The sequence below is a fragment of the Chinchilla lanigera genome, unplaced genomic scaffold, assembly GCF_000276665.1.
Source record: "Chinchilla lanigera isolate Chin_1 unplaced genomic scaffold, ChiLan1.0 scaffold00023, whole genome shotgun sequence".
Taxonomy (NCBI): Eukaryota; Metazoa; Chordata; class Mammalia; order Rodentia; family Chinchillidae; genus Chinchilla; species Chinchilla lanigera.
The window spans coordinates 16696783-16708826 of record NW_004955424.1 but is presented as its reverse complement, the minus strand read 5'-3'; the positions used below and the strand labels follow the sequence as shown (position 1 = coordinate 16708826).

The window sequence follows — 12044 nt, the reverse complement described above, 5'->3', positions numbered from 1 at the left end:
TTTTTTTAATTTCCTAGAATTCTCCAGAAACTAAAAGAGACAAGACTATTAAAACTCAATAGAATAAATATATTTCTGAAGTCTGTACAAGTCTGTAAATTCTCATTCAAAAAGCCATAAGTCTTTTAGATGGTTCCTAGTTGAGTTTCAATTGGCATTTATTACCAATACTTTTCCTTTTTTTATTAAATTAGTCTTTAAATTTCTCATTACATCCTATTTATAGGCATACATTCATTCACTCTTTTAGTGAGTAATTTATTGAGTGGCTCCTTACAAACTACACCAAAGAAAGGCATTGTCTTACTCTCAAGGAGCTTACAATCTAGTTAGAGATAAATGGGACAGAATTTATATTTCTATCACCAGTAAGTACTACAAGAATGCAGCAAAAAGAAAACTACTTTGGGGATCAGGAAGGAATCATACATCAGAAAATCTGGAACAGCAACAGGGAGTGAAGTGATGAATATAAGGAAAGGCAGAAAGAACAAGCCATTCTTATAAATTCAGCTAGGGAAAGCAAACTGAACATGAAAAAGGGACTCAGGGGAATTTAAAATGGGTCAGCACCTCATCTAAGCTTGCTTATCCAAAGTGTATTCATCTTTTCCCTAGCAATTGAACTCCCATCTCGTCTAACCCAATTCCACAGCTGTGTGTGTGTTACTACGGGGTTGAACCCAAGGGATTTGCACTAAACTACATGCCCAGCCTATCTACTTCCCTCCTATCTATCTATCTATCTATCTATGTATCTATCTATCTATGTATGTATCTATCTATCTATCTATCTAGGTACCAGGAATCGAATTCGGGACTTAGCTCTTACCAGGCAGGCCTGGTAAGATTTGTAAATTTCACTTCAGCTTCCTGGAGTGCTGGGATTACAGGTGTGCGTCTGTTTGCCTGGTATCTCCATAGCTTTTGATACCTGGTGTTCTCAATATCCCCTGCACTTGTAGTCTATCACAATCCTAAATATCTGATTATGACTAATCATTTCCTTTAAACAATCCAACTCTAGACATTTAAGAAACTGCAAACAGCTACAGAAATGTGGGTTGTTAGCCTAGCATGATTGTCTGCACCTGTAATACTAGCATTATCTAGAAGGCTCGGTGTAGGAGGATCACAGAGCTTCAGGCCAGCCAATTTGATAAGTAAGGAAACTTATCAAATTACACTTTTTAATGCTAGTTATTATCTTTATCCTCTAAATCTTTTTTTTTTTTTTTGTCTTTCTGAGACAGGGTCTCGCTATACAGTTCAGGCTGGCCTTGAGCTCACTTTGGAGCCCAGGCTGGTTTTGAACTCGCCAGGATCCTCCTGCCTCAGCCTCACCAGTGCTGAGATTACAGACGTGTGCCACCACGCCCGCTTATCCTCTAAATCTTTCACGAGTGACCTTTACAACGCTCGTAAATCTGTTCTTATCACACCTTGCTAAAAGTCTCAATGATCTATTTTTCCTCGTAAAAAGTCTTTTAAAGGTCCTACAGATTTTGCCATGTGCGGTTCCTGCTTACTCGTCTTGTTTCCTGAGGGGACAAATTTTCTCCCATTACTAAACTCCTGTACATGCTGTTTCGTCTGGAAAATTCGTCTTCTACTCCCACTTTGGTCTAGTTTCTACTCGTCCCAAGTCTGTTTTCACTCATGGAACTATGTTCTTTGTGTGTGCGAACTCACCTCGGCTTGTATTTATGCATCCTTGCTTGATTATTAAACTAAAGGTGTCTCTCACTAGAAAATTAACTCCATGAGATCGGCAGTATCGCCACTCACATGCCTGAGAATATCAAGCACTTCACCAACCCTTGTGCAAAGAATAAGTGTTTTCGGTTGTCTTCTCTAACTACAAGTATCCTGGTGCCCGCGTTAGCTCTGCTTCCAAAATAAGCATTACGTGGGTGCACTAAAACTTTCTACAAACGACTGCAAACTAAATGGTTCTCGAATTTAGATTTGAAATCTTAGCGTCCCTTTTCAAAGACTTTGTGCTGCACTACCCCGGGGGTGGCAGGAGAAAGGGGATGGCCGGACGCGGAGGTACAAGTCCGCGATGTGACCGCAGGACTTGAAAGCAAGGTTTTAGATCCGAAGTATTTCTCAAATCTGCAATCAACTTCCCTGGTCTCTGGCTGCTCAAGCTATGCTTTTGGGGGACGCTGGACGATCGCTGTGGCAAAGAGCGTGGGGGATGTGGGGGAACTCGTCCCCAAAGGCATTCAGAGCCTGGAACTGGATAGTCTCGAGCCGGCACCCACCTCCCGAAGCAGCTTCAGTTCCCCGTGCTGGATCTCGTACAGCTGAATTACGCCGGTTCCCCGTGCGAAGTTGCCCATGGTCACAAACTTGGCGCTGCAGGGCACCCATTTACAGTCAAACACCGTGTAGTTGAGGCCCTTCTGAATATGGGCAATGATCTGAGGCTTCTCGAAAGCCGACATGGTCTAGCCCTTTTCAGCTGTACACACCGAGACCCCAACAAACCACTAACTTAGAAACCAGACTCCAAACTTAACAGCAGTTGGTCCTTTCCGCTTGCCGTACTCCGCCCCACTGACGCCCTAGCAAATTGGATTTAGCTATCTTCAATAACGCCAGATGGGCTCCCGAGGTCACGCAAGCTGTTTCTCCAAGGGCGGCCCAATTTTGTTAGCGCCTTTACCACTCGTTTTTGCTCATATACATACTAGTGATTACAAAATGTCTTGGTTGTGAGTTGTGTGGTCGGAGGGCCACCCGAAAACTCAGGCATATATTAGGATAGCTCAGATAGACTCCCTCACCAATCCTGCTTCAGGACCCCTAGTGTGGGACCTCAGGAGGGGCGGAGGCCTGGGGTTGATTGGCGAAGGCTGGAGCCTGTGCTTGGCGCATGCGCAATGTAGTACCGCACATGTGCTAGTTAGAAGCGCTTTCCGGGTCTGGAGATGGCCGATATGGAGACACAGAGTGCGGGAGCCGAGGAAGGGTTCACCCAGGTCACCCGGAAGGGTGCCCGGCGGGCGAAGAAACGAAAGTCTGAGCGATTGTCCGAAGCGGGGGAGGGCGGGGACGCGGGCTGCATGGACACGGGGGAGGCCCAGCCGGCGAAGAGGCCGGTCTTCCCGCCCCTCGCCGGGGATGGACTGCTGGTACTATTGGGGACCCCGGGGCGGGAGCGGAGCGGGGGCTGTGGGCGGGGCAAAACTGTGGTCTCTGGATGATGTCGAAGCCGTGAGAGTTTTGGAGAAGTGACTTTTCTGCAGTTTTAACTAGTTTGGCCAAGGGCCGTCTTGTGTGGGTCGGCTGTCATCACACACTCCCACCCACCGCCCTCCAGGACGTCTCCTGAGTTGTCTCTTTAATTGCAGAGTGGGAAAGAAGAAACACGGAAAATTCCGGTTCCAGCTAACAGGTACACGCCGTTAAAAGAGAACTGGATGAAGATATTTACACCTATTGTAGAGCATTTGGGACTCCAGATACGCTTTAACTTGAAATCAAGAAATGTAGAAATCAGGGTAAGGAGAATGTTAACCATTTGCAAACATACTGGGTTTTTCTCCTCCTTGAATGAAAGCGCATGAGTAGATTTTCCTTAACGGAACTTTCTCTATTAAATGGTTTTCTTCAACTGTTTAAATATATCGTAGTAAATTTGAACTTAACAAATGCCTTCAGAATCTGCCTTCAACACAGATGTTAACTGAATTCATCACTGATTCTGAAATCATACCAGAGTATTGGCCAAACCTCTGCATAAAGTGTGTAAATAACAAATATAAGTACATTTTCCTTCCTGAAGATTCTTACAGCATTGTCAGTACTTTTATAAACTTCAGTCTGTGAATGGATTATAATCATGGTACAAAGAGGCACCACTCTAAATAGTTGGTGAAGTTTAAAGTATTACAGGATGTGACTGATAGCGCCTGGGTGTGCTGCCGTTGCCACCCTAATTCAGGCTTTCATTCCAAGACTTACTGTTTCTTCCCCTGCCCCCGTACCAAGAATCGAACTCAGGACCTTGTGCTTGCCAGGCAGGCACTGTGCCGCTGAGCTAAATCCCCAGCCCCTGACCTACTGTTTCTTGTAAGGGTTCCTTTGCATCATTATTTAAGTTTCTCTCTCCACTCCATACTCTGTGACTGCTAGATTCATTTTTGCAGAGGACAGTGCTTCTATTATGACATTCTCGCATCTCCAGCGCTTCTAAAGAGTAAGGGTTCAGTGGTTGACCGTGTCTGCCTTTCACATAGACTCAGGCAGAAGTTCATCTCTCAGCACTTTTTTACGTTCACACTTTCTGGTGGCTTTGCTTTGACAGAGCACCTCTTCTCTTCCCTCCTTTACTCTTCCTGCTTTATTCCATTGCCTGTCAGGATCTACCTAAAGTTCTTTTCCACTGTAAGTCCTCCTTCAGTCATTTCTTCAATGTCCACACTTTCATTGTGCCTGGTTGTCTGTGTTTGTTGCGGACTCATCAATTTGGACTCCACTAATACTTGTTGACGCTGCCATATATAGACATGTAGTGGTATTCTGCCATGAACCACATCATTTGGTCTTTAGGTTTATGAAGTAGAGAATATATCTCCCTCTTACAGATGTGAGGAAACTGAGAGGTCAAAGAAGTGGGATATCTTGGCCAAAGTCATTAGGCTGGTGATACGTGAGACAACCACTCAGGATCTTCCAGTTTGACCTCTTTATTGTACAGATGAGAGAATTTGAGGCAGGAAGTATCCATGAGGCTTGTCATGGTTACATAATAGGATTGGACTTGGGATTTGCTTTCCCATTATACAGTTCTTTATGGTTTTAAATTTGTCTCATCTAAATTGTGACTATGGGTGGGAGAGTAGAAGAGGAATAATACTTGTGTTTGAATCTTACCCTTTTTCACTTTTCATTATTTAATTTCCTCATATAAATTTTTAGCACTTGGCATTCAGGGTTATCTTGAAGACGACAGCTAAGACATTTAAAGCATTTATTATATTTACACAAGTAGGAATTTTATGAATATCAGCTGTTTCTGCAGTTATTGAAGAAATTGAGAGCAGAGTCTCTACTTGGTTTCCCCTTCAGCACCGGCCAAGCAAGTAGTTAGAGCTGGACTTGTTAATTTGGGAGACATCAGCAGATAAATGACCACTGAAGTCAGAAGATTAGGTCAGAACTCCCAAGAAAGCTTGCTTTGAGGAGAAAGAGAAGAGGACCAGCTGGTACATTTGAGGGGATGGATAGGATGGAGGTCCTGCAGAATGTGGGTCACTGAGCAGCTGTGCCACGGAAATGCTGTTAACCCCAAACTCTGAGGGGTCACGTAGTGTATTCAGTCATTGGGCAGTTGGCAGTCTTTGGGTGGAATTTCCCACCCCGATTGGAAGCGTTTGTTTTGCAAATGAAAGATAATGTTTGCCCCACCAAAATTGAGTTATGCAAACTATATAGCAAAAGGGTGGTGGTGAAAGAAAGTAAAATAATGGAGAGGTTATTTCTTCTCTGTAAGTTTGTACCTGTTTTTTGTTTGTTTTTGTTTTCAGACTTGTAAAGAAACCAAGGATGCTAGTGCTCTGACAAAAGCAGCTGATTTTGTAAAGGCCTTTATTCTTGGATTTCAGGTGGAGGTGAGTGATTTCATGACATCTGTAATGGGGACTTCAAAATAAATGGAAAGGGAGATTACTAGGGATTGTGCCTGAGACCTTCACCTTGAGCTATGTCCCAGCCCTTTTTTTTCTATTTTGGGAAAGGGTCTCACTGAGTTGAAAAGGCTGAGCTTGAACTTGCAGTCCTCCTGCCTCAGCATCCCAGAGTGCTGGGATGGCTCGCACCACTACAGCCAGCTAGACCAATATTTAGTGTGGACTATTTGGTGGATAAGTCAGTTTTTAAATGTGTATGTTCTAACACTGGAGTTCATTTTAATCCCCCGTTGCTTCCCATGTCACTCATTCTCAAGTACTGTGTGTGGGTGATGAAAGGACCTCCGTGGTGTTTATTTTTATATTCTAGGATGCGCTTGCCCTCATCAGGTTAGATGACCTCTTTCTGGAGTCTTTTGAAATTACAGATGGTAAGTTTGTGGTGGTCTTCTATGAAAAACTGTTCTTTTCGCTTGCTGATTTTGATTGTGTTTTGATTCTTAATTTTTTTTTTTTAACAGCATCAACTGAGCTATGTTATTAGCCCCCCTTTTTTTTTCTTTTCTTTTTCTTTTTTTTTTGGTCTTTTTGAGACAGGGTCTCAGTATGCAGTTCAGCCTTGAGCTCACTTTGTAGCCCAAGCTGGCCTTGGACTTGCAACGATTCTCCTCCCTCAGCCTCCTAAGTGCTGGGATTACAGGCCTCTGCACCACCACGCCTGGCTTAACCCTTCCAAAAAATGCTTATTTAGTTAATAAACTATATGGAAGGTGCAGCGCACTGGAGTAGCTTGCCGGATGACATCTTGCTTTTCTCCTTTAGTTAAGCCTCTAAAGGGAGACCACCTATCCAGAGCAATAGGAAGAATTGCTGGCAAAGGAGGAAAAACCAAATTTACCATAGAGAATGTGACACGGACGCGAATAGTTTTGGCTGATGTGTAAGTTTTTGATCTTGTGAAAACTGTTCAAACAATTTATATTTGATCTTCTGTTTGTTGGAAAAAATCCTAACGTGTTTTATATGTTGTGTTGCCACTAAATCTTTGTCAGTACATGTTTCTGGATGAATAGTCACCGGTTTTGAAAGGAGATTAAGTTGGTTAAGAAAAGTTCGGTAATGATAGCTTTTATTTAGCAAGGAAGGAAATGTTTAGAATCACTGTTAAAAAGAAGTTATAGATGAAGATTCAGTAGGGGAACCTATTAAATCAGTAGGGGAGGGCAAGTAATAGGTGCTTCCAATAACTTGGGAGCCTTTCCTATTGTAAAGTACTATGTATGTGCTGTGTAGGTACATGGGTATGCATTGTAATATAGGTATGTGTAAGTACTTAGATTCTCAAGGCCTTTCATAAAAGGAAGATGAGGGGCTGGGGATTTAGCTCAGCGGCAAAAGCACTTGCCTGGCAAGCGCAAGGTCGTGAGTTCGGTTCCCGGTACCGGAGAAAAACCAAAAAAAAAAAAACAAAAGAAGACATAAAAGGAAGATGAGTACTGCACATTGGTGAAACTGTCAAGCAGTTTTATGTGAACATAAGTAAGAAGATGTGGGCTTAAAGTGAGAGTAAGTGTTGCGGAGGTGAAGCTGGGATTAGCCCTCTGGGGTTGAGGTGGCCCTGCTGCCAGGTTGAGGATCTTACTAATACATGGCTCAGAGCTTACATAATACCATGAAGTTGGCAGATGAAGCAGATGACTGATGGGCGGGCGTGCTTACCACCAAACAGAAAGAATTCACTTCATACATCTTACTTTGGCTCATATTTTTGGTCTTGTATAGGTTGAGCCTAAACTCTGAAATACGAGCCATGGAGCCTTTTTCTACTGGATGTTTCAGAATGTGGATATGCATACCATATTTTAAATATTGAATACAGCCACAAAGGTTTTTCTTCAGCTTTTTAAATAGTTTCTTATGGCCTAATATAAATAAAACTCTGTTTTGGGTGTCTAGTTCAGGGAGTTGCAAGTGTGACGTCGCCCTGCAGCCCCGACACACCACCCTTGCACTGTCCCGGCATCCTGAACATTCCTCGTGCATCTTCGCCGTCAGTCCCTGTTCTCAGGCAGTTACTGCTTTACTTTCTGTCGCTACACTTTCGCTTTCCCAAGAAATTCACAAAAATGGAATTAACACAGTATGTAGGCTTTGGTGTGCAGTTTCTTTTCATTAGCATGTCATTTTTAAGTTTCTCCGCTCTGTTGCATTTCAGTAGTTCGCTTTTATTGTCAAGTGCTCCTGCTAGACACCGAGTTATTTCATTTAGAGACTATTTATGAATAAAACTGTGGAATTTTAATAGCTTTTGTATGAATTATAAACTACTTGGAATTAAAGACACATACTGTCTTGTAGTTTTTGCTATAAACATGCTAACTGGAAATCTCATTTAACAATTTATATTAGTTACAAAATATCCACAAGATGGAATATTATGTACTTGTAAGTGGTAGTTTCGGTGAGTTGCTAATAACAACAGTAAAACATGAGCAAGATTTAAAAGTAAAATCAATTTGTGCTAGATAATCAGCACCCATGAGAAATAGTGTTGCCAGTGTGCCTTGGGACCTGTATTCCGTGCTAATTACTGGCCCTTATTTTGTTTCTTTTCGTAGCAAAACTACTTATACTTTATTCTTGTTTCCATCTCTTTAGTTTTCATAATGCATTTTAAATAACCTCTTAGCAAAGTGAGCCATAATGTGATTTGCAAAGGATATCTGCTACCTGCGTCCATTTCACCCTCCTCAGAAGAGCTAGTTTCAGCTCTCTCATGAAACAGTCTTTTTAAGTGACTTGTGTTCACCGGAGTGCAGTCGTGTAGTACTGCGGCGATCACATCTACTCAGGAGGCTAAGGCAGGAGAACCACGAGTTCAGGGCTGGCCTGTGCAACACTGGGACACTCTTGTTGGGAAAAAAAATTTCTCAGTATTTCAGAATACCTTTATGTGTAGCTTCTTGGTTTATTTCCTAGATTTATTACTGACTTTCCACCATGAAAGATATTTCGCTTTCTTCCCCACATTTTTTGGCCACACTGCACATGTTCAGCTTTTCTGGCACTTCAGCTTATTCATCCCCATGTAGCCACCTTGTGTTCATTAAACCAGCGTTCAGTGTTGTCTTAAAACAGAAATACTCCGTCCTCAGTGTATTCATAGATGAGCCAGATGGCATTTCTCCTTTGCAGCTTTGCTTTCATTTGCGGAAGTAATTCTTATTTGCTGGTGTGCTTTCTTAATTCTCAGTATACTAATTTACAAAAGAGCTGTACATCTTGTCTACTTCCTCTTAGTGTATTTGAATGCATCCGATGTTTTAGAAATCTCTCCTGGAGCGTTCTGTTCCAAAAGCACCTGCCCGCTGGCCATCATGCTGGCTTCTCCTTTCTCTTCTGCCTCTTAGTTATTAGAAACCCTGGTTCTTAACATCTCTTTCCTGGAGTTTTCCTTCTGGATATTCCCATTGCTGAGGTAGGTCAGTTTACTTGGGTCCATGAAGTCATTTCTGCCTCATTCATCTGCTTTCCAGCTTTGCAGAGTTTATTATTGTCATCATCTTTCTTTTGGTTTCGTGTCTTAGAGCTGTCAGTTTAGTGACATTTGGGGAAGGAGCACATGTAAATTTGTGTGTTCAGCCCATCTGGGGGTGTAAAAACTGGCCTCTGTTTGAGAGGTAGTTTGTAGTTATAGCAAGGTGAAGGGTTAACAGAAGTTGAAGATACAGAAGATTTATCTCATAGCTTTTATAGATGGCATGGTGGAAACATTTTAGAAAATGGACTCAACAAGGCAAAATTCTAAATTATCAATCTTATCTGAACCATTCAGTACGGAATGCCCACTGAGAGTCTGATGATCCTCAGTATATTAAAGAAATTCAGATGACCTTTAAAAAGCTTTGCAGTTGAGGGCCAGGGAGATAGCTCAGCGGCACAGCACTTGCCTGGCGGCGCAGCACCTGCCTGGCAAGCACAAGGTCCTGAGTTCAATTTCCGGTAGCAAAAAAAAAAGATTTGCAGTTGAAACTGAAATAAGCATTACTTAAGTTTCTGGGTGTTCAGTGACGAGCTCCGGCAGCGTGTAGTGTTGGACGGGTTTGTTGGGTTTTTTGTTTTCTCCCATGGTGCTGCAGATAGACATGCCTACAGATGCTACAACAGTGCTCTACCACTGAGCTGCATCCCCAGCCCTACATTTCTTGACTGTGTACTATGGAAGTAACATCTTTATCTGTACTGTGGAAGTAAGATCTGCCTTCTGAAGCTTATTTGAAGATAAAGTGGAAGTGTGCATATAAAGTCCTGACATAAAAGTGCTCACTGGATGGTGACTCCTGTCAACCAAAAATCTTAAAGTCTTAGAATGTTTTTAATGTTTCGTCTTTCCTTATACTTTTTTATTAGAATACAATTTGCTTATCATCAGATTCATTCCTTTGAAAAGTCATTTTAGGGTATTTGCAGAGTTGTACAATATCACCCTATCATGATTTTCCAGAGTTTTTGGATTATAGGATTTAGGTAAAGAAACGGTTTTTGTAGCTCACTTAGGCTTCACTTTATCTTGCAGGAAAGTCCACATCCTCGGCTCTTTCCAGAACATCAAGATGGCAAGGACTGCCATTTGCAACCTCATCCTGGGTAACAGCAGTTTCTTTCTTTGGTGTTTTGTGTGGAAAGAACAGGGAATTTAGAAACTCAGAACATTTACAAACCAACATGAGGGTAATGTTAAAGATACAGTGTCAAAGCCCTCAGGAGTTGGTGAATTTGAGTCTAGAGAAAAACATCAGGATATTTTGTTTAGATTCTATTTGTTAGGTAAAGAAGATTTATTAGATAATACTGCTGAAATCTGTGCTGCTTTCCCATGAGGAGGTGCACAGAAGTACTGGGGAACATCACATTTTAGGTTCAGCCGAAAGGAAGCTGCTGCACAGCTTCAGTCAGTTTCATTGATCCACTTCATCATAGCTGCTTGCTCAGAAGACGCTGCGACTCTTCTTCTGGTGTTCCAGAGCTGGCTGACTGGCTTCTCTTTAAATATTTTGATAGTACTTTTTGGCTTTTAGAGAAAATTTAGAAAATATATGACTATAATTTTCTGTAAGGTTCTTTTGGTGCTTTACTATATATAGCTCTGAGAAGCTAGGTATGGTGGCATAGCCCTGTCAGTCCAACGGCTTGACAGGCTGAGACAAGAGGATCTGAAATTCAGGACCAGCCAGAGCAACTCAGCAAAATCCTGTCAGTGAATGAATGAATGACTGAATGAGGCCAGGATTGTAGCTCAGTGGTAAAGTATTCCTGAGCTCAGTCTCCAGTAGCATTTTTAAAAATTTAATAAAACACTGTCCGTGTTCTTTTTTGTGGTAGTGGGGATTGAGCCCGGAGTCTCATGCATGTTCTGCAAGTTCTCTGTCACTGAGCTACACACCTCAGCTCACTTTTTATGCTAAGACAGAGTCTCACTAAGTTGCTGTGTTGCCCAGGCCTGGCTAGAGCTGGCAGTCCTCCCTCAGCTTCCCAGAGTGCTGGGATTATTCCGCAGACCACACGCCCTGCTCTGTCCTTACTCAGTAAGAGTGGAGATGCCGTCTGTGTAGTTTTCATATATGAAGTATACTTACGGATGTGTATTTATAGCTAACTTTTTTTCCTTTATAGGAAATCCTCCATCAAAGGTTTATGGAAATATTCGAGCTGTGGCTAGCAGATCAGCAGATAGGTTCTGATTTCAAATGAGAGACTTTTATCTTCGGACTCTGAAGAAAAAGACCTTGTACTCTGCAGGTGGTCACACAAAACCACGTGAAGAATGTCGCATAAACAGAAGAGAAAGGTTTAATAATATTCAGACTCAGTAACTTTTAGGACAATTTAAGTATCAAAATATAATGTATATTTTCCCTTTTAAGCTGTATGTAGCAGCTTTGCAATTTAGAATCCTCTGCTTTAGAGGAAACCTACTGCATAAACAGTTCCATATAAATTTTGGGTTTATTTATAAATTTATAAACATTTCTTCTCTGTACATTGTAATTAAAAGAATCATCTCAAGACCTGTGAATCGTGACTCTTCCTTAATATGTTGTATGAATATTTTATAATCAAGTCATAATCAAATTTTTGGCTCTACTGTATAAACCAGTAAGTTCAGATCTTCATACCCACTTTGTAGTTTGTAAAATTAAAGCCTTGCATCACAGAATTGATGTGAGGACAGGTTTTATTTTTTGAATATAGTACTTAAGGAGTAGTCAGACATTACCAATATCGAGTATATTTCTTCTAAGAAGTAAAGGTTAAATGGTGAAAGAACGTTTTCCTTCCACAGATACTAGTATGTCCTGCACAAGCAGTAGATTCTTTTAACTAAAGTCTGTTTTAATGTAA

General features: G+C 41.7%; 2 protein-coding genes across 2 annotated transcripts in view; one reads left to right on the top strand and one right to left on the bottom strand.

Moving 5' to 3' along the window:
* Wdr92 (WD repeat domain 92) overlaps positions 1-2555 on the bottom strand; it is a 21212-nt gene extending 18657 nt beyond the window's left edge. The window contains exon 1 of the mRNA XM_005385674.2: positions 2271-2555. Coding sequence (XP_005385731.1) covers positions 2271-2453 — 183 coding nt within the window. The 5' untranslated portion in view covers positions 2454-2555. The remainder of the gene's footprint in view (positions 1-2270) is intronic.
* A 308-nt stretch (positions 2556-2863) lies between these two features.
* Pno1 (partner of NOB1 homolog) lies at positions 2864-11718 on the top strand. Its single transcript, XM_005385673.2, has 7 exons — positions 2864-3143; positions 3363-3512; positions 5541-5624; positions 6013-6073; positions 6465-6582; positions 10219-10289; positions 11316-11718. The coding sequence occupies exons 1-7, from the start codon at positions 2940-2942 to the stop codon at positions 11381-11383; spliced, it is 756 nt and encodes a 251-aa protein (XP_005385730.1). The 5' UTR covers positions 2864-2939; the 3' UTR covers positions 11384-11718.
* Positions 11719-12044: the final 326 nt, after the last annotated feature.